We start from the raw sequence: 25,474 nt of genomic DNA, 5'->3' as shown, positions 1-25,474 counted from the left end.
ATTCGTTGTTACCATAATTTCAGTTTGTGCTCATTATTTTGTTTGTTAAAATTGAATTCGACAACTTGATATTCAAGAGAGAGAGAGAGAGAGAGAGAGAGAGAGAGAGAGAGAGAGAGAGAGAGAATAAAAGGAAGATTTTGATATTTACTGCCAATTCAATTGCGAAGTATTTTCAAGTTCTATTCAAAGTTAATCCTGGCGTCTCCCGTCTTAATATTCTTCAGAACTATTTCGATTTGATGTCAAAATACAACTTTTATGAAGCCCGATGACTGACAGAGCTGTACACTAGTGAATCATGAGGCTAGTAGATATCACCTCACTTTTTGAAAAGTCGCCATTTTGGTTGAAGCTGTGTTGCTAGTTTTTTGCTCATGTTTGCATTGTTCTGTATTTTTATTATGTCCCACCTGAGTTGATGTTTACGTACACAATATGTATATGTATATATATATATATATATATATATATATATATATATATATATATATATATATTATATATATAATATACAATATAGATATATATTTTATCATCATAATACTTTTATAAGGTTTTAAAACTAAGATATTCCGCATGATAAATTAAAAACTAAATATATATATATATATATATATATATATATATAGATATTATATATTATATATATATAGTATATCATGCGGGATATTTTAGTTTAAAACCTTCTAAAAGTATTATGATGATAATATATATCTATATCTGTACACACACACACACACACACACACACACACACACACACACACACACACACATATATATATATATATATATATATGTATACATATATATACATATATATATGTATATATATATAATATATATATATATATATATATATTGTGTACGTAAACATCAACTCAAAAGGGGTAAAAACTAAAAAATAAAAATAACTTCAGAACAATGCAAACATAAATGTATTATGACAATAATGCTTTTATTTCGAAGCCGTCAACTCCTAAGATACAAATTCCTTCACACGAGTCACAGTGTACGACTTTTATTATAATATATATATATATATTAATATATATATATCTTCGTTTTGCTTACACCAAGCAGCAAGTGCAAATCTTATTGAAATTTATTCTAATTAAGTTAGGACCAAAAATTAAAAAAGAAAGAAAAACCAGTTAGTTGATCAAATTAAGGACCGTTATCGCCTCATTCAGAAAGAGCACAAATTTATCATTGATTTATTAAGCAAGATCCTCAATACAGTACAAGTCCTTCATCCAATCGGAAGGTGACTTAGAGGATATATCCCTGAAAGAATCAAAACTGAGCCTAAAGAAGCGTCGGTGACCTTGGTAATTGCGACGCCGTTTCGTAATCAATTATTGTGATGGGGGGACCGTTGGAGGGGTCCAGACAGAGCAACAGTAGAGCGAAATGTCGCTGATGGCTGTCGTGTCCTCGACCAGGAAAGGCTTCTCGTATCGCACCTGTATAGCAAAGAGAAAGTTTACCTCTGTAAGAAAAAGGCCACTGCATAAAAAAAAAATGAAAAAAAAGTTTAAGTGACTAGATATAAAACAGGAGCTTTGGACTTCACTAAGGTCCTCTTCAACTGTACTAAGCAATATTTACGAAACGTTTAACTACTGAACAGTTCCAACTACTGTTATTGTTATTGGAAAGTTTGATTCCTTGACAGGAATCTAACACTGTTATTCAAAAATATATCTTTACTAATGGAGTCCACTTCTCGTTTATCCAGTATACATCTTCTTAAAGTAACACAAGACTTCTTAGTGCATTTAATGGAAAGGAATACAAATCTTTCTTCACAGATATTCGGGGTCACTAAAGGAATACAAGATTCATATAAAAAATATCTTCATTAGCAAGTACAATACTTCTTCTCAAATATTTATCCATTCATAGAGTTTGTGGGGGGGGGGGGGGTGTTACAAAATTCTATCAAAACATGCAATTGTTGAAGTGTGTAAATTAGCAAGTGACGGGCCTGCAGTAGTACTATTTTTTTTATTACTATTATTATTTTTTTCTGTGTTGTTTAACATGCAGATTATTTATTTTTTACATTCTAATAAATACATCATTAATGTCCTATCCCAAAATTCCTGTATCTCTAACTCAACGCGAAACACCTTTTTAAGACCTTTTTAGGCTTTTCCATAGGACTTTCGTACCCCACACCACCACCACCGCCCACAGCAACAAAGTAGCTTGTAGGCTTACTCATCGCGTAAGCGATAAACCATTATGAGGAGAGAGTAAGGAATATATGTTACCTTAAGACCGCATACTGCTGAGTCGCCGTCACATACCGACCATTCACTCCAGACACCAGGTTGTACCTGAAGACCATATTTTTCTGCTTTAGCAAACAATCAGTAAAATTCGTTTGGATGGATCGTAACTTATTATACATATAGCAATTGAAGAATAGTGAAGTAAAATGTTAAAACCGTTCTATTAAACCTAAGAAATGTATTTGGATTTAGGGCAAATCAACAAATACCTTACAAAAATGGTTAAGTATTCTGCATAGTTAAAAGCAAATCTTTGAGCTAATTTTCAAAGAACTAAATCCTTGTATTCATTAAGTTGACAAGCTTTATTTTTTGAAGCGCTTACCTGGTGCAAACACTTGCCTACATATATTCATCATTGTATATTTCCATGAAGCATTTCTGATGATTTATCATTGGCTTTTAATTACAAAACTTGTACCGTGGCTTTTAAGTGTACTGTAAATTGGCTTTTATGACTTTCGTAACTTAATTCTTTGTACAAGCCAGAATAATTTTGGCAGGGACACGCCCTAACCAACCTAATATAACCACCCTGGCTACGCCCACAAACAAATACTATGTGTACCTCAGCACTGTCGGTAGAGAGGAGTGTCTCATCCATGGCCAGAACTGTGCTCTCTCCATAGTTGCACTCAATCTCTACGTTCTGGACAGCTACGTCTTCGGCCGAAGATCCCTGATACGGCAACACTCTGGCCCTTATGCCGGTCATGAGACCATTGGGACACTCTCTTTCGCCTGCAGGAGATTACGAGCCTTTTATTTACCGCCTATTGCCTCTAAGGTTTCACTATGACCATTGAACCGTGATTGTGGCCGACTGCGTTTGTCGGATTATGTTATCAAACATAACCGATCAAGATGCTGACATTAGGCCTACTTTTAAAGGCCGATGCTCACTGTACGGTTCGTTTTCGTACGGATACGTTTCGTTTACGTTCCAGCCACGGTCCAGATAGACCGTGGTTCCAGCAAAATGTCACTGTGTTCACACTACACGTTTCGGATACGTTTAGTCTGCATACAGCTGTTGCTTCGATATGGCGCCAAAACAAATTTAATCTAAAGCAGTTCGCTGCCATTGCTTTACTTGTAGATGAAGAAGAGGAAGGAGTCCTCAATAAGAAGAGGAGAGTTTGGGTGCTTAAGTGCCAAATGAAGAGGAAGTCAGAGGGAGAATATTGGACTCTCTATAAAGAATTGCAAAACGATGAAGTGAAGTTTCGCCATTACCTCAGAATGTCAATATCTCAATTCAATTATTTGCTTCAGAAGTTAGAAGAGCACTTGGTCAAGGACAATGAAAAATTATATCACGATGAAGCGAAATATAGTTGAATATCTTACCTGTTTTTGTTTTTGTTTTCTTTTCAATTCGTCGCCAATAACTCTCCATATTTGTCCCTTCGTCTGATTGTCACTGTATCTTCTGTTACTCATATCATATAGCTCCTCATACCCTCTGACCAACTCTTATCAACTTCTCGTCACTCATTATTGCTTAATTACCCCCAAACGCAACGTGACCGAAACTGATACATATCTCTGTTCACACTGAGCGGTGAGGATACGTATACATTTCGTACGTCGGAGATTTCTTCCAAACGTATCAGAGCCGTACGAACGAAAGCCATACGAAAGACGAACGAAGACCGAACCGTATAGTGTGAACAGCTCCATTAGTTTCTAATGTAATAATAATTTACGAACGAAAGCCGTTCGAAGACGAAACGTAAACGAACCGTACAGTGAAAGATTGAGCGTCAGTATGAATGTTATTAGCAGTGATAATTTCAATAGTTAACACAATAGGTCTTACCTTGCCATTCTCCTTTCTCTCCGATCTTTGAGGTAATGTACCCAGTGTGCTGTCCAGCATTATTCACGCAGTAGAGCTTCACAGCATTGATGGCAGTTTCGTCTATGTGGAGTATGGAGTATGGCTCAAACTGTGAGCGGTAAAGTTCGAACGTTATTATTGAGTATACGTACATGATAAATTGGTATGCTTATATGAAACAAACAAGCGAAGTAATGCTTAATTTAATTCTTACATTTTCCTCCATTTCTCGGCGGGACAGTAATCAGTGAAATCAAGCATGATAGCAATGGGGAGTTTATAGGCCTATGAGCTACAAAGCGCTTACCCAGAAAAGAAGCTCATTCCGAAACCAGTTTCATATTTATTCTATAAAAAGAACCTGGGATATCCGAGGACACGGAAGAGGAGATTCCATTTCTCAAGTGAATATTTCCAAAAAGTTCCAACAGGAGACAGTAATGAAGAAGAAGAAGAAAAAGAAGAGAGACGGAGACTGACCAGAACTTCAATGTTGTTGACGAAACTTCCATCATAGCAGTATTCGATGTCGCCCCACTCTCCGAAATCCAGTCCGTTGTCTATTACTAGATTTTTGGTTATTAATCGATTTGGAGTTTTCACTTCAGCAACTGTGAATTAACGATTGCTTATATCAGTAAAATATTATATATCTACAGGGTGTCCATAAACTCCCAGTACCATTACAAGTATTTATTACTCAGAATGGCACTGGGACTTTGTGGACACCCTGTATATATATATATATATATATATATATATATATATATATATATATATATATATATATATATATATATATATATATATGTATGTATATGTATATATATACTATATATATATATATATATATATATATAAATATGGGCTACCATCTCTCAAACATTAAGCCACATTAACCCATTAATATCTAATTCTCTTTCATTTGGGAATAAATCATACCAAAAGGGAATTAAATGTGGTAAGTCTTCCTACCCTAACCATGATTCGTGCCTATACCTTTTGGGTATGGGAAGTAGGGCGCAGTGACTTTAGCCACTCGGCCATCTCGACCGGGTCCAGTCTTCCTACTGTCACCTTTACATATCTATATTACATACCTATGTATGTTTATATTGTATATACATACCTAGGTATACTATATGCAAATATATATATATCCATTAAATTTACTGATTCCTCTATACAGTACTGATATTACTATCGTTTACCTGCGCAGCCGCAGAAGAGAAAGCAGATGGCAAGAAGAAGAGAAGCCATATTGTCGTCTGGTTGATTCAGGAGCAACTGCTGAGCCGAGTGCTCGTGCAAGACAAAAATGAAGGTCGTCTTGCGCAATTTTTGGCCCCCCGAAGAAGAGTGGTAAAAAAAAAAAAAAAAAAAACAACTAGATAAAAAAAATGGAGTACATTTTGCGCATCTGGTTATCATAGATTTCAGGCTTTATTTCCATAACTGAACTGTTTGCGGGTGCGTGTATTCTTATGATACATGGGCATAGTCTCTAAGTAAACTCATTTAAACTTACATACGGGATACAAGAGATTAGGGAGAGAGAGAGAGAAAATACAGGTTACTTATAACAGCGATACGGGAATGTACAGAAAATATAAGACTAAAAAATTATCGGAACAGAAGAAAATGGTTTAAAATCTGAACATTTCTCTTCATATAGATTCAGCCCACTGTAGGCTAATCTTAGCTACGATCATTTCTAATGGCTAAAACGGATGAATTAATGCTAAAGTATTTTAAGCAGAATGCATTTAGACGCAAACACATCGATATGGTGACAATTGAATCCGATTAAGCCTTAAAATAGAAAAATTAACGTATATATATCAGTCTAAAAATTCAAAGACATTAAGATATTTATATATATATATATATATATATATATATATATATATATATATATGTGTGTGTGTGCATACATACATACACACACATATATATATATATATATATATATATATATATATATATATATATATATATATATATATATTATATATATATATATATATATATATATATATATAGATAGGGGTGGGGTCACACGCATTCAAGTTTACCATGAGACTACTAATGAAAGCACTGCCAAAATCGACCTTATTCTTCACACACACACAACAGCTTGCTAAATTCACAGGTTTCTTTGGAAATGTTCATTCTGTGGCTTACGTAAATGCTCGTCATTGGTCTAGGCTTCTTGCGCTTTGGAGCAAATGTCGTTTTCTCAGCGTCTTTTGTGAAGGACGGCAGCGACAAAGACTGCTTGATAGACTCCGGTCTAGCCTGGGTGCTCTTCGTTTCAACAACAGATGGTAATAATGTCAGAGAGTTAGTCTATACCATCATTACTCTAATATAATCCACTTCATCTTGTTTATATTGCATATTGCTATATCTAGTTTAAATCAGGAATCTATATTGAAATGGTTTGTCTGTCGTCTTCGGCTAATTATAGACTAAATAAAGTCGGTTGTCCGTTATCAGTTTTGTCACCTGGAATTTCCCAGATTGTTTGTGCCATTTGTATTCATCTACTAATTAGCTTTTATCTTTCCCGCGCCAAATTACATGCTAGTTTATATATATATATATATATATATATATATATATATATATATATATATATATGTGTGTGTGTGTGTGTGTGTGTGTATGTGTGTGTGTGGGAACCAAATATCCGTGCAAAGGTTGACTCCAGAAAGTATTAACAAATCTGGTTCTTGGCAAGTTTTTTTCCTTCGGATGAATTTACAATTGCCTCAATGTATCTTCTTCAACTATTTTTTTTTCTTTTTTCTTTTTTTGCAATCGATACCTTTACAATCGTCAACATCAGTTATCGGCGGTGAGCCTAGTATTCTTACATCACCACCACTGTCGACTAATTTCTAAATACCTATTCACTGATGGCACAGAAGTACAATGAATCCCAGAATATATATACATATGCAATTCACAATCAATAGTCTTTTTTATTATAAATCTAGTTTGAAAATTACCTCTTTCAAATATTTTTATTGTGATTTTTTTCTTTAAAATGCGTATGCCTACGAACGCTTCTCCATGGAACAAGTTCCCTTAGTAAAGCTGTATCTTAGAATGACCTCCGCGGGAGTTAATGAATTGTACCCGAGGCATTCTGAACGGATGTTTACACTCGGGGTTTTGTAACGTTGAATCATTCTCCTTTTCATGACAAGGATGTAGCGGAAAACTTAAGACAAATATCGGACATAACAAGCCAATATACTGCATAGACCATGATCGTAGAGCGAAATTTGTCTACGCGCCATTTATGCAATTCCAAGAGGAAAGAATACGAAATAAGTACATAAGATCCGGCAAAACCCTGTATTAGAATAAGAATAAAAATAGCAATTTCACATACAAAAGTTTTGATAGTGTCCGCGTACACACCAAAACTCCGAAACTAGGCAAGTGATACATCCATTATCATTGTTTACTTCAGAATCACGTGACTTATTACGTTTTTCCTCTCCTCAATCAATCTATCTAGAATAATCTAGATAGACGACACAAGAATACGGTAAAAAAAGAAAAAAGATGAAGATTGCGCGCATTTCAGTGACCTCCAGATGTCTCTCACTCCTTCGCTTGCCTTCGACGGACATGCTGCCATCTGCGTTTCTCTGCTTCCTCTTTAGCTGCGTCCTCCTTGGACAAGCAGGTAATGTCATTTGGTTACCAGTTTGCCCTTAAAATGACTTTAGGATAGAATCCCAGTTGTAAGTTCATTTATCAAATATGACTTTCATGAAGTGAGGACAAAGAGATTGCCACTTTCAGGTTATTCGTCGTTTGAATGAAACCAAAGACGGTACGGATAAGTACTTTAATGTCGCACAAAACCAACATCTCTGCCTCAATTATAAAGAAAAGGAACTGAAAGGGGGTTGGACAAGAGGATTGACTTCCATTAACATACGATACGATAAAACGAAGGGAAAAGTTCTAAAGCAAATTAAAAGACCAAATTTAGAGCGAAGGAGTTTATCAATCTAAACATTCGGATTTGTTTTCAACATTAAAGCTCTACCGACAAACAGCAGTAGGCTACTCATACTTCACAGTAACATGCTTAAAAGATAAGTCTGGGTAAAAACATCTAGCGTAATACCTATAAGCCTAAGTACTTCTAAGCACTTTTGTGTTCCGTTTTGAAATTCTCTTCATAAGAAAAACTCAGGATGAAGATGAAATCGGAGTGCGAACTTAAGGAATGGGAAAATTGGTGATTTATAACAAAAGGGTGGATGAAAAATAAGCTCAGAGTTAACTATGAAAACGGAAATATGGAGGAAACAGTTGTACTTCAGTTGTTCCGGCGGGGCTGTGCTAGGAATGCGGGGCCCAATTATAAAATTCAAATTAAGATTTTTTTTTTCTTAATAAGGATTTTCCAAGTGAAAATTTTGTTTATATAGTATGCATAATAATTTCACGTTTTAGGTAATGGTTTATTCCTTTAAGTAATTACAATCCAGAATAGGCTTCAAGCGATCAAATCCGTCAAACCAAGGTCTAGAGAGAGTATAGTCTCTAGACCTTGGGTCAGTCCTGAAACCGTCCATGGAACTTGCGCGGTAAACATTAACAAACGTACTTATTTATTTATTTATTTTTAAGAATATCCAACCTTGTGCTAGCACGGGCTATTGCTCCTGGAGCATCCCGTAAATTCAAACTACGATAGTTAGAGAAAACGGTAGAATTGCGCTCTCTGGGAAAGGGTATTGAAGGCATTTATGAAACGAACAAAATCTTAATGTGGTGATGATAATAGTAATTATTATTATTATTGTTGGTATTAGTATTAATTATCAGTCTGCTTCGCTTCTCCCTACAGCGGATCGGCCTATCACGAGAACTCTCTACCTAGACAACGGTTACGATGCTGGTACATGGGGTGAGGTCGAATATTGCGAAGATGGGTCCTTTGTCACGGATATCGAAGTTGCCGTAAGCAGTAACTAAGAATAATAATCATAATAATGTGAAATTAAAGATAATTTAGTTACCTTACAAGATTGTGAGTTTATAATTATGGAAGAAACTTGATTCAGCGTTTCATATATTAACAGAACCGTAGTCTCTAAGCAATAAAAAATAATATTATTATTATTAAAGAAATCTATATTGACAGTTCATCATGTAATTGGTCTTTCCAATCTCTTTGACTATTTGTTGTTTTGATTACTGTTATTTATCAGTTAATTTTTATTCTCTTATCTCTCTTTTTCAACCTCCTCCGTCCTACACGACCACATGTTTCACCATAATGATAATTATGATAATAATAAAAATAATATTCTGTTAAGAAGGATGTCTGCATCCCGCTAGTTAATTTTAAAGGGTCTTCTCAGTTTTCCTTATTAATTCTTTTACGTTAAAATCGGTCAATAACTGGCCACTGTTTATACCTCTGTAAAGAGAAATATATGATTATTGACAAATTTTAATGTAGAGGAGAGAAGAAATACAAGTAAAATTAAGAAAACTGTATAAAATTAACTTGCATGATGCAGCCATCCTTTTTATTATTATTATATTAAGAGCTCGTTGGCGTGCGCTACGCTCGCTGGAACTCGGCGCCGCTGTCTCCCCTACTCCCCCGATCCGCTACCTACCCTACTCTCACCTGGGGTGGACAAACAGGTTTACAGGAGGAGGGTGGATGTCTCCCCTATCCTCTCGTTCCCTCTACCTACCCCACCGCCACCCGGGGCGGACGAACCTGTCTGCCCGGGGTGGGCGGCTGTGTCATTTCTCCCCTACTGACACCCGGGGGAGGACAAACGAGATCCATCCAGCGCCTCAGTGGCGTGTTCGGTATGGTGCTGGCCTGCCACCTCGGTGGCTGCGAGTTCGAATCCCGGGCATTCCACTGAGGGGGTGAGATGTGTATTTCTGGCGATGGAAGCTTACTCTCGACGTGGTTCGGAAGTCACGTTAAGCCGTTGGTCCCGTTGCTGAATAACCACTGGTTCCATACAGCTTAATAATACCATACAAACAAACAAGATCCACTCGGATACTGTTATTATTATATTGTTGCTGGTCTTTATACAAAGTCGATCCCAAACCCAGATACAAAACGACAAAAGAAAAAAAAGTGTAATTACAGCAGTAAACTCAAGCGTCATCTTCCTATTGCAGTACAAAGATCACACACTGCTCGACGTCGACGAAAACGCTGTGAACACCGTCAAGCTGTACTGCGCCACAACGGATGGCGTCATGACCAACTACGTCACGTCGACCGTTGGGAAGGAAGGGGAGTGGAAAGGTAACGTTTCCTATATAGTAGATTCACATCAACCGTGCATTTGATGTCTAGGTCAGTCCCTTACGACGCTCCTGATTGGCTGTTGATAAGCCAAACACAGGGCTGGAAATTCTGTTTCTCTCTAGAGTTCACATAGGCAGGATGTATGTTCCCCTTCTGACTGAGGGATACTTTTGAAAGACGTATTCCTCTGGAGAGGTGGAACATAGATCCTACCCATGTGAACTCTCGAGAGAGACTGAGAGTTTCCAGCCCTGTGATTGGCTTATCAACAGCCAATCAGGAGCGTTGTAAGGGACTGGCCTAGACATCAAAATGCACGGTTGATGTGAATCTACTCTAGTACCAAGCGGTGCACTATCGACATTACTTGCAACGCCTCAGTTGCGTGGTCGGTATGGTGTTGGCGTGCCACCTCGTTGGCCGCGAGTTCGATTCTCGGGCATTCCACTGAAGAGTGAGAGATGTGTATTTCTGGTGATAGAAGTTCACTCTCGACGTGGCTCGGAAGTCACATAAAGCCGTTGGTCCCGTTGCTGACTGGTTCCATGCAGCGTTAAAGCACCATACAAACAAACAAACTATAGACATTACTTGACGTTCTTTGCAGCAACTCCTTTCATTCCTTTCACTGTGCCTCCGTTCATATTCCTTTTCTTCCGTCTTACTTTCCACTTTCTCGTAACAATTGTTCCATAATGCAACTATGAGGTTATCCTCCGGTTACACCTTTCAAAACTTTTTGCTCAGAAGTTCCCTTTTAGCGCTGATTGACCTCATAGTTCCCATCGTTTGGCCTTTGGTTTCAATATTATAGTCCATCCCATTTCAATACGTCACACTGTTAGTGTATATATGTGAAGACACAAACTTAATGGGTGTTTCCATGTAAGAAGTAATATGTAAGCACATTCACATAGACCCTGTCAAAGTAATACCCAATTTTTGTGTATAATTTTGATCTAGAACTTTGTTCTAGCGAAAGAATGATCATGCTCGCTTTATGCACGTTCATATGAATGTACTACTGTTAGGATGCAAAGCTTAATGTATTCCTTTTATGTGCAATATATACTATGTGAGAAGCTTGGGTGGAGCAGAAGTATTAATACTTTAACAGAAACAAATATATGCATATATATATAAATATATAAATATATATATATATTATATATATATAGATATAATATGATATATCAATATATAATATATATTATATTCTACGTATATGTATATAATATATATATATATATATATATATAATATGTGCGTGTGTGTATTACGTCCTCAGTACACAGGGAAGAGAGAGACAGAGAAATCTCTCCTCCCCAAAACGAACAGGACAAAGACAAAGTCTATGCTCATATCATGACATTCCGCAAAATTCCACAGGAATGAATTCATGCAGTGACGGAAGTCTGATGACTGGCATGAGGGCCAAGGTCATGCCGAATCTGGGACTTATAGGAGACGACGAAGCTGTGCAGAATGTGGAGATGGAATGCGAAGGAGGGAGCACTGTCTTGGCCATGCCCGAAAAGCAGAATGTAAGGAAACCACGTACCTGGGATATCTACCCAATAAGGTTCTGTTTGAAGAATATAAGCACCATAATTCAAAGCACTGGTTCTGTTTGAGGAATATAAACACGCATAGTTCAAAGCGCTGCTGTTTACGCAAACAAATCACAAATATATAACCAAATTCATGCGTGTAATGTGTGCGGATTCGTGTCTGCTTGCTTGAGTTTTCTTTTAAATCGTTAGCATTTGCAACATAAATGTGTTTTCGTTTAAAACGTTAGCAGTGACAAGCGTTTTTGTTTAAATCGTTAGTAATGACAAAGTAAATACAATTGTTTTCGTTTAAATCGTTAGCAATGACAATATTTTCATTTCAGTCGTTAGTGATGGTAAAGTAAATGTAGGCGTTTTCGTTTAAATCATTAGCAATAACAAAGTAAATACAAATACTTTTATTTAAATCATTAGCAATGACGAAGTAAATGCAAATATCTTCGCTTAAATTGTCACCAATGACAGAGTAAATACAATAATATATCTGCTCAAACTCACTTGATTCCATTTTACCAATTTTTAAATCAGGAATCCCTTTGATCAATACGAACAGTCAGAACAATTATCTATGTAATATCTTTATACTTTGACCAAATACTATCATAAGTGAATATCCATAATTGTGTGTGATTAAACACTATTTATAACAACTAACAGTCAGCAAACCCTTGCTCTTTTGTGTCCACTCAAGATCACAACTGTGGATCACTTAATAATATGATAATAATGATTATGGGGAATATGATGATGTATCATTCTTATTTCAGAGCACCAACTGGAGTAGCTGGGACAGTTGTGGAAAGGGTTCTGCCGTGTGTGGAATTAGGGTAAAATCTGGAGATTCTTCAATATCTTTCTTTTTGTTATGACATTAATGAGTAAAAGGTAGTAACAACAATTTTGGACATCAGTTAATTCATATGAGTCGAATAATTTAGGATCAAAGCTAAATAACATGGGTATTCGTTCACTAGCGCATCTCGTTGTCGTAGGTTAGGTTAGGCTAGGTTATATCAGCATCAAGCAAAGCCCGTAAAAGACAATTAGCTAATACGAAAATATCTTTTAATTAAAGAAAGTGGAAGTAAAGCAATTCATGCGTAGATAGTATTACATAAATACCAGCTAAAGAACTCTATTTTGAGAGAGTTAAAACTGAATTTTTGAATCAGCGCTTCACAGCCTAACCTAAAATAATATCTAGAACCCGAATATCTCACTTTTATTTTTTGACAGGTTCGTTATGAAGCCCCCAGTGCCATTGACGACGACGTAGCAATCGCTGACATGACGATGTATTGCTGTTCTGTCAAGTAGATTGAACACACTGGAGCTGGCAGTGATTTCCGAAGGCTCTGTCAGAGTGATTATTGAATAAAAGCAAGGAATTCCATCAGCAATTTTATTTTAAAAAGATCATGCTGGACTGAAATGATTTTTACTCTCTCGTAGCCCACTCACGCACCTGAATTCACACAAATCAATAAATATTGCTGGGAAACAACCTGTAGCTTAGCATTCCGAGTTTAATCTTAGTAGATTTCTAAGCATTATACGAAATCCATCTTTTGTAACTTTTCCAGCCAGAAAATATTAGCATATTGGTTTAGATTTTCAAATTTGTCCGAAATAATAGGAGACAACCTCTTCCAGAAATTACACAGTTCTACAAAAAGGTTATAGCAGTTCTATACGATATTGAATTCCATGAATGATTAAATGCCACCTATAAGTTAAATTTTCAATAAAATAAGTCGAATCTTTCGTCCTATTTGGGACCTTATTATGATCCTTTGCTGGAACCTCATTATGATCCTTTGCCGGGACCTCATTATGATCCTTTGCCGGGACCTCATTATGATCCTTTGCTGGGACCTCATTTTGATCCTTTGCCGGGACCTCATTATGATCCTTTGCCAGGACCTCATTATGATCCTTTGCAAGGACCTCATTATGATCCTTTGCGGTGGACCTTGCCATTATTGATCCTTTGCTGGGACCTCATTCTTTGACCTGATCCTTTGCCGGGACCTTCCACCTCATTAGATCCTTTGCCGGACCTTATTATGATCTGCTGATCCACCTCATTTTGATCCTTTGCCGGGACCTCATTATGATCCTTTGCCGGGACCTTATTATGATCCTTTGCTGGGACCTCATTATGATCCTTTGCCGGGACCTCATTATGATCCTTTGCTGGGACCTCATTTTGATCCTTTGCCGGGACCTCATTATGATCCTTTGCCGGGACCTCATTATGATCCTTTGCCGGGACCTCATTATGATTCTTTGCTGGGACCTCATTATGTATTTGATCATTTGCCTTTGGTACCTCATTATGATCCTTTGTCGGGACCTCTATGATTCTTTGCTGGGACCTCATTATGATTCTTTGCCGGGACCTCATTAGGATCCTTTGCTGGGACCTCATTATGATCCTTTGCCGGGACCTCATTATGATCCTTTGCTGGGACCTCATTATGATTCTTTGCCGGGACCTCATTATGATCCTTTGCCGGGACCTCAGTATGATCCTTTGCCGGGACCTCATTATGATCCTTTGCCGGGACCTCATTTTGATCCTTTGCCGGGACCTCATTATGATTCTTTGCCGGGACCCCATTATGATCCTTTGCCGGGACCTCATTATGATCCTTTGCCGGGACCTCATTATGATCCTTTGCCGGGACCTCATTATGATCCTTTGCTGGGACCTCATTTTGATCCTTTGCCGGACCGTCCCATTTGATCTTTGCGGGACCTCATTATGATTTCCTTTTGCTGGGACCTCATTTTGATCCTTTGCCGGGACCTCATTATGATCCTTTGCCGGGACCTCATTATGATCCTTTGCCGGGACCTCATTTTGATCCTTTGCCGGGACCTCATTATGATCCTTTGCCGGGACCTCATTTTGATCCTTTGCTGGGACCTCATTTTGATCCTTTGCCGGGATCTCCTATGATCCTTTGCCACTCTCACCAAACTTAGGTTTGCTGAGCATTTCAGAAACACTAAAGTGAATACTACATCTATTCCAAATTTCTTTGACATTGGAAATCTTACCAGAGTACGCTACGGGGAAAATGTAGGGAAGCGTGCAGGCTTTAAAAGACTTTTGTGATATTGCAACGGAATCAACAGCGACCAAATCCTTCAAGCTAAGTGATAATACCAATTACAAATAGGTTGGAGCTTACTACAGGCCAAGGTAGGTACATAACTTTAAATTTGAGTTACTTAGTGTTGATGGAGTCAAGACCATGATTGATCATGGGCATTTCAAGTCTAGAAATTTATGAACTGGTTGTGAAAATTACTATCAGAACCAAAATAGAATTTTTGCAATGGAGAATATGGAAATGAGTGTTACTCCTGCTCTCAGTTATTTGAACGTTAGTTGATTCAAAGTAACCCTTTAATAGACAACTTTACTTTGGTTTGATTAGAGTTTATAGTCTTTCAGTTAAAAACGACTTTATTCGCGTCATGTATTACACTTTAACCCAGGCCAACCAAATGCAGGGACGGGCAAACTTTTCAGTGCAAGAGCCACATAAAAAAAAATCAAAATTTTATAGAGCCTCATAGAGTATTAAGCAAAATCATTTATATTTGAAATAGACAAAATAAAAGGTCTTTAGAGGAAAAATGCAATTAATTTTTATTAATATTTCAAACTACTGTAGAAGATTCGCATGGAATACATTTACTTGAAATACAAAGTAACTCAGTCGGAAAACAATTTTAATCAGTAATTTGAAGTAGGAACTTCACATGGAACACATTTGAAAGACAAAATAACCTCTTTCAAATTTACTAACATTTGGCGGGCCGCATGAATTCCTTTGCTGGTAGTCTATTACTCTATTTCGCCCTCTGTTGACGATTGCATGAAATACTGACCAAAACGCGACATGCAGAGTTGGGAAGGTTTCAACAGAATTTGGTAGGTTTCCGTTGTTTTTCAGCTTCTATATAGTAATTGTCACGATATATAATTATATTTTACAATTTTTGAGTATATATTTTATTGGAATAACGTAATTCTCGGCAAGGAAGCTTTATCACTGAGAGGGAAGGTTTGTTTACATTTAGTTAGCTGTAGATGCATGATGTTGAAATTAGGGTATGTAATTTTGTATTATTATCGTAATATACACATTATATTTTTGGGCAAACTATAGAAAATAATGTATATAGCGCAGTGCAGGTGAGATAATCCATGAAATTTACCAAGACAATGAGAAATTTACTTTGTTGGTTATGTTTTTACGTTGATCCTCGAGTGTTGGTATTAAACATGGCGGAAGTTCCGCTGAAGGGTTTATTCCAGGGGGTTTTCAGCCTGGGGTTCGCGTACCCTACGGGGTACGCCAAGGGTCTGTCAGGTCATACGTGCTCCCCATGGAACTCTAATGAATGTTAGATGCCGACCTTTAATGTGCTTTAGCGAAAACTGCTCATCGGCCAACTAGGATAGTTAATGAAAACAGTTTCAGCCATTTCCTTAACTACCTTTGCAGCTGTTGTAATAATAATGTATTTTGTTTTTGTAGCTCAGTACCATAACCTTGAAAATTTACTGCATAGCCAGAGGTAAATAATTAAAAAGAATTGTCTTTATTTTTGAATGGAATTCTTTGTTTACAATATTATTAGTTATGTCAGGAGAGTTATGGACTTACTTCCCTCTCTGTACATTTTTTCTGAGTTGGTTTAGTGTTCCACGTTATACAAAATGAAATTACAAATACCCGAAAGGGTACGTGGAGAGGAAAAGGTTGAAAACCCCTGGTTTATTCAATTGCAATGTTACTATGTAGTAGACTGTCTGGTGAGTCGGTAAGTTGAGTAAATAAGTTCACTGATGTGTTCGGCGGCTGCCTGGCCTCGGTGGCCTGGAAAAAGTGCTTAGGTTCCAGCATCTTTCATAGCGTGTGTGTCAGTTGAAACTGGGGTTCCAGACCGAAAGAGCTAGAAATTTACCGATTGTTTAATCTGGATTTGAGTACAACTTCGAGTAACACTACGTGTGCTTCGTTTACTGAGAACGGGTATTCTGTTACATGCAACTCACAGGTTGTCTTTTTAACTCAAGCAGTATTTACCTTGATCTTGATCTTAGTCCTTTTTTATAACATCAAGCTTTTATTTCTTCTTCGGAGGCTTTTGAGGAAGAGTTGTTTGTTTGTTTGTTATTCGGATCTGATTGCGATTTTGATCTTGACATGATGGAAAGGGAGGACGATGACGATGATGATGTTAGAGGCTAAAACAGATGGTAATAATTCCAAACAATTTGATATCGTTAGAGGTAAAACTAACTTTTAAAAAATTGACTTTTGAAATGTCTTGCTATTTTTTTCAAGAGAAAATATTTGATCATGTTGCTAAAGGATCCAACTAGTATTTATACACTATGCTAGCTGGCAAGCCGCCTTTGCATAATAGCTCAAGGTACCATCATTCAAATTCCATGGACATAAAAGCTTTTGTTGCATTTGAAATTGCCAATTTATGTATGGGGTATATTGATTATGAATTCACATCCAATTTCCTTTAAAATCTTAGACCATAGTTTGCTTTAGATAGTTTTAATGTTTTTTTTATTTTTTATTTTAAAAGTCCAGTACCCTCAATGAAGTTCACCTTAGGTTACAAAAATAATAATAGTTTATCTTTTCTGGATTATTAGTGAACCATAATCCAGATTCCCTTTTGTTCTTATATAATTGAAGCATATAGCAAGCTGACCAGTACAGGAATGTACATCCATTATTTTATATTATATATATATATATATATATATATATATATATATTATATATATATATATATATATATATATGTATATATATATATATGTCCCAATGTAAAATCCTATGTAATGGTGGACCTAGTTACTTGGTCTCTTAGAATTTGTGACCCTTGTTGCATTGATAAAGGATTTTAACTCCAAACATCAATTCCCTTAAACAGCTAGGGTTACCCAAAGCATTTCCTAGAGCAGAAAATACATAATTATCATTGTCCTAAAATATCAGCAGCCATCTCCAACCTAGAAATTCATAGACTGTGATGTCTCATCCCAAAGCATGAAAATAGTCTTCAATTTTAAGGATTCTGAATGACCACCAAAACAGATTAACGAGTGATTTATCAGTTACTTAAAATGGGAGACAAGCTAGTTGTCTTGTTATTTTCATCTCCCACTGAAAGTTTTCTGTGTTGTATTCTAAATTCTGAGATCGTGAGAGAATTGTGATAACAAAAATAATAATACAAGTAAAATTTGAAGAAGGCAGGCAGCAAATACATAGAATCATTGCCAGTATTCTCTGTTGCAACCATAAGACGCCTTTTCAGTTTTATCTGTCACGTCTTCAAAAACACTGCAGTCCAACAGCTAAGATAGATAAGGGCCGTGTGTCCTTAGATTACTGTGAGAATTTTAAACCTGCTCTGAGGTACGGTTCACGTTTCAGTAAAGTTGACATGGCGTCTTCAACATGAAAGCGATTTTTGGGTGTGATGATAAGTTAAGTATATCTTAGTTTAACCAGACCATTGAACTGATTAACAGCGCTCCTAAGGGCTGGCCCGAAGGATTGCATATTCTTACGTGGCTGGGAACCAATTGGTTACCTAGTAACGGGGCCCACAGCTTATTGTGGGATCCGAACCACATTATATCGTGAAATGAATTTCTAATCACCAGAAACAAATTCCTCTGATTCCATGTCGGCAGAGCGGGGAATCGAACTCAGGAATACCGAATCGGTAGGCGAGCACGTAAACCACTCGTCCAATGAGATACTGGGTGTGATGATAATTAATGTAGTATTACTGTTACTACTACTGCTAATGGGAATTAAAAATATACACTATTGAACCGGTTTTTATTAGTTTTTTGGAAAAGAAACTATTGAGATGGCTATTTGTCTGCCCATCTGCCCTTTTTCTGTCACCCCCTTTAGATTTAAAAACTACCGAGGCTAGAGGTCTGCAAATTGGTACGTTGATCATCCACCCTCCAATCATCAAACATAACAAATTGCAGTTCTGTAGCTTCAGTGGTTTTTGTTTAATTCAAGGTTAAAGTTAGCCATGATCATGCGTCTGGCGACGTTATAAACAACAGAGGCCACCAATGGGCTGTGGTTGAAAGTTTCATGGGCCGCGGCTGAGAGTTTGTGAGCCGTGGCTGAGAGCTAGATATAACATAATGTACAGAAAACTCGATCGAGTCACAGATACTTTTGCGCATTTTTAGTTTCTGAAAAGTAAACTCTTGTGCCGTCTTTGTTTGTCTGTCTGCACTTTTTTTCTGTCCGCCCTCAGGTCTTAAAAACTACTGAGGCTAGAAGGCTGCAAATTGGTATGTTGGTCATACACTTTCTAATCATCAAACATAGCAAATTGCAGGCCTGTAGCCTCAGTAGTTTATATTTTATTTAGTTTAATAAAGTTAGCCATAATCGTGCGTCTAGCAACGATATGGGCCTTGGCTCATACATCATTGCACATTTATTTTCAGTGGCCTTGGTTATACGAGATATACAGAAAACTCGCTTGTGCCGAAGCAACTTCGGCGCATTTTTTACTTGTCGAGTTTTTCCATATCGCAGGGCTACCAGGACTGTGCATAAACCTTCCATGCAAACTAGATCATTCATTCTTATCTTGCTTATTGATACCGCTAATAAAGGTACTACTGCTTCTTGAAGCCAGTGTCAGCTGAATAAGTCAGCATTCAATCACGAATGAAATTATACTTTAGCATTTCGCAAAATAAAAAAATAAAAACATCCGTTCAACCCCTTCTTACGGTCACGGTCTAGGTATATTGTGCTTAAGGTATATGAACCCTTCATTTAGTTTTTCTCACGGTAATTGCCACCTTATCTAGTTAAGAGGTTTCTCCTCAATAACCGCATGGAAACACTTTATTTTTGAGAAAACAAAACGACTTGCTTTGGGCGAGTTTGGATAAATGGCGTGAGAACAGCGTCAGCCTACGTTAATACACCCCCTCCCCCAAAACAGGTTCCCATTTAGACTAACCCCCCCCCCCCCTCCCTTTCCAATTTACTGCGCATGATCAGCTAATTCTATAGAACTTGAAATAAACCATTTAAGACGTATACATTGCAATTCTATAGTCTAAACAAATGCTATTCTACGGTCTAAACAAAATCATGATGCTCATCTTAGAAAAGGCTGATATGCAGAAGTAATGAAGCTTTTGCGAAGAAGCTGGTAACACGCACCCATACATTGGGTGACAGAAACCGCTCACTCATAGGTAACCTTGGCATTCAGTATGGGAATGAGCTGAGCATTCGTGTCGCCATTTGTCGTTGTGTGGTCGCTGGTTCAGGATGTCTGCAAAAGTGTTCTTGGCTCTCGTATGCATTCACTTCGTCTACGGAAGTGAGCTGGAAAACGGTGAGTTTAGAGGTAGAAATTACAGTGGGGATAATCCTATTATAGTAGTACTGCGCCATCATATCTCGTCTTAGTTTTCTTGTTTGAGCTAACGCTTTTTTTCACATTTTGTTTGCTGTTCCCAGGATTTTTACCTTGTTGTCCGAGGATAAATAAGTTTTTTAATGTTTATATACAAATCTTAGGGATAGCTTTCCTATTTTCTCATTCTTCTTCTTGGCGGTAGAACTTTCTACCTAATAAGAATTGCCTTTTACTCTAAAGACTGATCTAGAAGTGTTTTTTTTTTCAATATACAAATGAGCCAAGCACAAAACTTCAATAGAACTAACAAGGTAAAAATACAATCAGAGGGAAAAGATTAAGCATTTGTAGTGAGAAGTGTAGTACTAATTATTATTCTAAAATAGTCATTTTCAAAGACATCACTATCTTAGTTTTCCTGGATCTCTTTCGACGGATCAAAAGTCCCGAGTCCTGGATATGCAACGAGAGATACTTGTACTTGGATATATATATATATATATATATATATATATATATAGATATATATATATATATATAATATATATAGTTTCTGTTTTAGCTGGAACCAGGATGACAAGTATTAGGGTATCCGAAGACTGGATAACAATTTTATGGCATTTAGAACTGGGAACTGGGAAGTCAAGTTTCAAGGATACTTATTCATGATGGATAACAAGGATATAAAGTTTCGATGTAATCCAGAACCCAGATATCAAGTTTCGTGCACATTACATGTCTAAAAGCTTTTAAAATGCAGACTTGTAGGACACTGGGAAAAATTAATACAAAGTTTGAATAGAAAATGACGATGGCCGCGAGTTTGATTCTCGGGCATTCCATTGAGGAGTTAGAGAAATGTATTTTTGGTGAGAGAAGTTCACTCTCGGCGTGGTTCAGAAGTCACGTAAAGCCGTTGGTCCCGTTGCTCTGGTTCCAAGCAACGTAAAAAAAACACCATACAAGCCAACATAGAAAATGAGTCTTTCCTTAAGTTATGGGATGAAGGAGCTTTATTGAAGATGACTGGAATGTGAAAGGTGAAAGCTAGACCATGAAAAGTTAACCAAGTAGTACTAACTGAAATGAGAACTGTATACTTCAAAACGAAATTCTTGAAATCGGAGAGAATAAATTAATGGACAATGTAATTATATCTCCCCGTAGAGGAGTAGTGCCGACAGTGCGCTTCACGGGGTACACTGTAGGCGTAACTAGAAGTTTTTTGCAGCGTCCCTTCAGCCCCTAGCTGCAACTCCCTTCATTATTTTTACTGTGCCTGCATTCATATGTTTCTCCCACTTTGCTACCTAGCCTCTCCTAACAGTTATTTCATAGCGCAACTGCGAGATGTACCTCCTGTTACATCTTTCAAACCTACCTACTCTGAACTGCCCTTCCAGCGCTGAATGACTTCATAAGAAGGTCCCAGTCTTTGGCCTTTGACCTAAACTCTATATTCCATTCCATGTAACTATATTTCTCCCTCAGAATTTGTTGTTTAAATCACTCCAACTTGAATGGTAACGTCAAACGAATCATAATTCTTTCAAAGATGAAAAGCAGAGACGAGCATAGTTGTCTGAAAGAAATTTGGTTACTGCAAGGGCCGGTGGCGGTGGAGGCGTTTTTGGTTAGTGGATAAAATAGAGGTCGGAAAATTTTCAAATTCTATAAAGTGAGGATTATAGAGAACTAAATCTGCTGTGAGAAACTAACGATTCGACTGATATATATTTCTCGTTGCGTTGTTTTATTTCAGGCGAGGCCCCGGGACGTCGGGTGACGAAGTCCCTGATGTTAAGTAATGGACTGGACTGGGGCAAGTGGGGGAGCGTGGAGTATTGCAAAGAGGGATCTTTCGTGCAGGATATTGAAATCAAGGTATTATTATTATTATTATTATTATTATTATTATTATTATTATTTTATTATTATTATTATTATTATTATTATTATTGTTGTTGTTGTTGTTGTTGTTGTTGTTGTAGAAAACGGATGCTATATTCAAGGTTCTGTATTAGAAGTGCCAGTGGCATTTTCATTTTGAAAAAAAAAAATTCTTCACTTTCTGAGCAAATTATCGGCATTTCATCATCAAATTTTGACATTAACATAATTATCAACAGTTGAAGTTATAATACGTCACTCGCGATTCATTTATAAAAGATATACGTATAATACCTTCTGAAAATCCATGTTACTATCATTAGCTATTTGTAATAAAATAAAATGTATGCGGCAAACACCTAAATTTCCATTAATTTGTGAGTCAAGCATCCAGTGAATAAAATGGTATGAAAAATCTACCACTGGTCATGTGACATCATGATCCCTCATCCATATAAACCTCTACATAAACGCACCACAGATAGTTTTCAAAGATTGGATACTCCTCATAATACATCGTTCTTTCTGCCATCATTTCGTTCAGTTCGAAGACTACAGCTTCCTCGACACGGACGAAACGGCACTGAATGCTGTGAAACTTTACTGCAGCAACTTAGACGGCCATCACACAGGGTACGTGACGTCGACCATAGGGACGAATGGTGACTGGAAAGGTGAGCGAATGAGTATCCCTCAAATCCTTTGATTCGAAACAGTTAACAAAGAGTAATAGCAAACTGGAATGTATAACCTCTTGATGATAAGTAGTATGGTTTTTTCTTATAACTTTGTGGACTAATGGTGTTAGGAAAGATTGATAATTTATGAACCAAACTGATGGTTTATTAAAATGTATGTATTGATAAATCAATTTCTTGTTAAACTCGCTTTAAAAAAATATTAAGAATCTTACCACAGATCTCTGAGGTCCGCTGTGGCAATAGTGTAGTACTACACTGGACCAACAGTTTATTATCATTAAACATTAAATTAAGTCGGCCTTATGCCAGGCCGTATGCCAGCAGTGAGGTGGATAACATGCCTACAGATTTCAGTAAACTTTTAAATCTAAATCTTCTCTCCCGGAAGGTATGAGGACCTGTGAAAGTGGTCTCATGACAGGCTTAAGAGCAAAAGTTCTACCAGCCCAAGGCATCTTGGGAGACGACGTGGCTGTACAAAACATAGAGATGGAATGCAACTACGGAGAAAGCACGGTGTTGGCGATGGATGAAAGCGCCAATGTATGTGAAAGTGCATATTCATACATATTTATGTCATGGAAATATTAGTTATATATGCATGTACTTAATACCAACGTATGTGTATTCATATTTCCACGGTTCCACCAGACACGCACGTATGTAGGCCTAGAGTACAAACATCACCGTAAGTGATGTCATAAGCATGGTCAAAGCCTTGTGTTAACAATGGGTGAAGTTGTAAGCTATATCAAGGGATGAAATTGCCTAGTTTGTGAACCATTTCTTATGCAGCATGTAGCTAAAGTGCAGTTATGCCATATATATATATATATTATATATATATATATATATATTAATATATCTATATATATATATATATAAATGTATATATATGCAATACCTGTGGCACTAAGTGGTGTTAACTTTTCTATTCCATCATTTTGAACAATCCGTAGTAGTTTGCCATTTCTGTTTTATGAAAATTCCGAAGTCTAATGACATTTGTCCTGTATATATATATATATATCTATAATATATATAGATATATATATATATATTATAGGTAGATATATATATATATATATATATTGTGTTTGTGTGTGCTTAAAAATCACAGTAGATTTTTGCCTATCATTATCCTGTGTGGTATTCGCTTATATATATATATATATATATATATATATATATATTATATATATATATATATATATATATTATATATACATTATAATATATATATATATATATATATTATATACATATACAGATAAAGTTAACGAATATTCATTTTTACATTATTTCAGATCCATGACGGGACATGGAGCTTATGGGCCAAATGTAATATAAATCAGCGATTTGCGGAATCGAAGTAAGTGTCGTTGAAGTGAAACAGTTTGCATGCCTTTATCAGGCCTTTCGATGAGTTTATATAGATATATATATATATATATTAATTATATAATTTCTCGGATACCTAATGCATTGCTTAATTCAACAATTACACAACTATGAAAACTCTAAATGAAACTATATTACATCATTGATATATTGCGATTTCAGATACGTTACAACAAAGTCAACCTTGTGGAAGATGATGCGGCTGTGTCAGACATATCCATGTTCTGCTGTGCACTTGACGAATAAAAAAAATGAAAAAACCAAGATGGGCAGTGCCTTTCAGTGACAAAGATATCACTCGAATTAAAAATGTATTATTGTGATTTTCAGTAGAGATTTAATCTGTATCCACTATTTGATGAATTATAGAAGTTACAAAATTGGGCAGTTTAGGTTATTTCTACCACCGTATATTGCGGCAAGATACTTTTCTAAGTTTGTACAAAATCATATACATATATATATATATAAATATATATATATACATGCATATTTATTATTTTGCTCGTGAACTTCACAACATCGGCTGAGTCGACTCGACTGTCGGTAACAGTCGGTTCGACCGTTCGATATGATGTCAGCGCATTAAGTTAACTTGGAAAGTCCAGTTACCAACTTACCACCACAATATCCGTTTATTTTCTGTTATACCTTGTGAAGATGTGAATGTGTCAGTAATTTAGTTCCTTTTATATTTAGCTAGTGTTGGTCATATTGTTATATAAAAGAAAATAAAGTTATCAGAACTTAATAGTGCTAACCGGAGTTGTTCGCCATAAATTCGTATTGGTAGCCGAACGAAGATATCATTTACTGATATAATTTTTTGGCTTGAAAATATGAGAAGTGGTGTGTATAATGCAGTACAGGCGAGACATTATGAGAAATTAACGAGACGATGATGCAAATAAAAATATATATAAAAACGGTAAATTTCTCCGAATGTCTCACCTTTACTGCATA

General features: G+C 36.5%; 3 protein-coding genes across 4 annotated transcripts; 2 read left to right on the top strand and 1 right to left on the bottom strand.

The window, feature by feature from the left end:
* Positions 1-1,205: 1,205 nt before the first annotated feature.
* LOC135215158 (vitelline membrane outer layer protein 1-like) lies at positions 1,206-5,513 on the bottom strand. Its single transcript, XM_064249613.1, has 6 exons — positions 5,357-5,513; positions 4,626-4,756; positions 4,125-4,254; positions 2,871-3,043; positions 2,282-2,347; positions 1,206-1,468 (listed from the first exon to the last, which is right to left on the bottom strand). The coding sequence occupies exons 1-6, from the start codon at positions 5,403-5,405 to the stop codon at positions 1,361-1,363; spliced, it is 657 nt and encodes a 218-aa protein (XP_064105683.1). The 5' UTR covers positions 5,406-5,513; the 3' UTR covers positions 1,206-1,360.
* A 2,174-nt stretch (positions 5,514-7,687) lies between these two features.
* On the top strand, positions 7,688-13,437 carry LOC135215152 (vitelline membrane outer layer protein 1 homolog). Its single transcript, XM_064249602.1, has 6 exons — positions 7,688-7,848; positions 9,028-9,140; positions 10,338-10,467; positions 11,860-12,014; positions 12,812-12,871; positions 13,281-13,437. The coding sequence occupies exons 1-6, from the start codon at positions 7,725-7,727 to the stop codon at positions 13,359-13,361; spliced, it is 663 nt and encodes a 220-aa protein (XP_064105672.1). The 5' UTR covers positions 7,688-7,724; the 3' UTR covers positions 13,362-13,437.
* Positions 13,438-15,912: 2,475 nt separating this feature from the next.
* On the top strand, positions 15,913-24,896 carry LOC135215137 (vitelline membrane outer layer protein 1-like). 2 transcript variants are annotated; one of them, XM_064249589.1, is made up of 6 exons: positions 15,913-15,993; positions 22,282-22,403; positions 22,954-23,083; positions 23,499-23,653; positions 24,418-24,482; positions 24,674-24,896. In XM_064249589.1, exons 2-6 carry the CDS (start codon positions 22,317-22,319, stop codon positions 24,795-24,797), a joined length of 561 nt encoding a protein of 186 aa, XP_064105659.1. In that variant the 5' UTR covers positions 15,913-15,993; positions 22,282-22,316; the 3' UTR covers positions 24,798-24,896. The 2 variants fall into 2 exon arrangements, with proteins under 2 accessions (XP_064105659.1, XP_064105653.1); XM_064249583.1 differs by lacking the exon at positions 15,913-15,993 and adding an exon at positions 20,339-20,495.
* The last annotated feature ends 578 nt before the right edge of the window (positions 24,897-25,474 follow it).

This window comes from Macrobrachium nipponense, chromosome 19 (assembly GCF_015104395.2).
Source record: "Macrobrachium nipponense isolate FS-2020 chromosome 19, ASM1510439v2, whole genome shotgun sequence".
Taxonomy (NCBI): Eukaryota; Metazoa; Arthropoda; class Malacostraca; order Decapoda; family Palaemonidae; genus Macrobrachium; species Macrobrachium nipponense.
The sequence above is the reverse complement of the archived record's forward strand: the minus strand, read 5'-3'. Positions and strand labels throughout refer to the sequence as shown.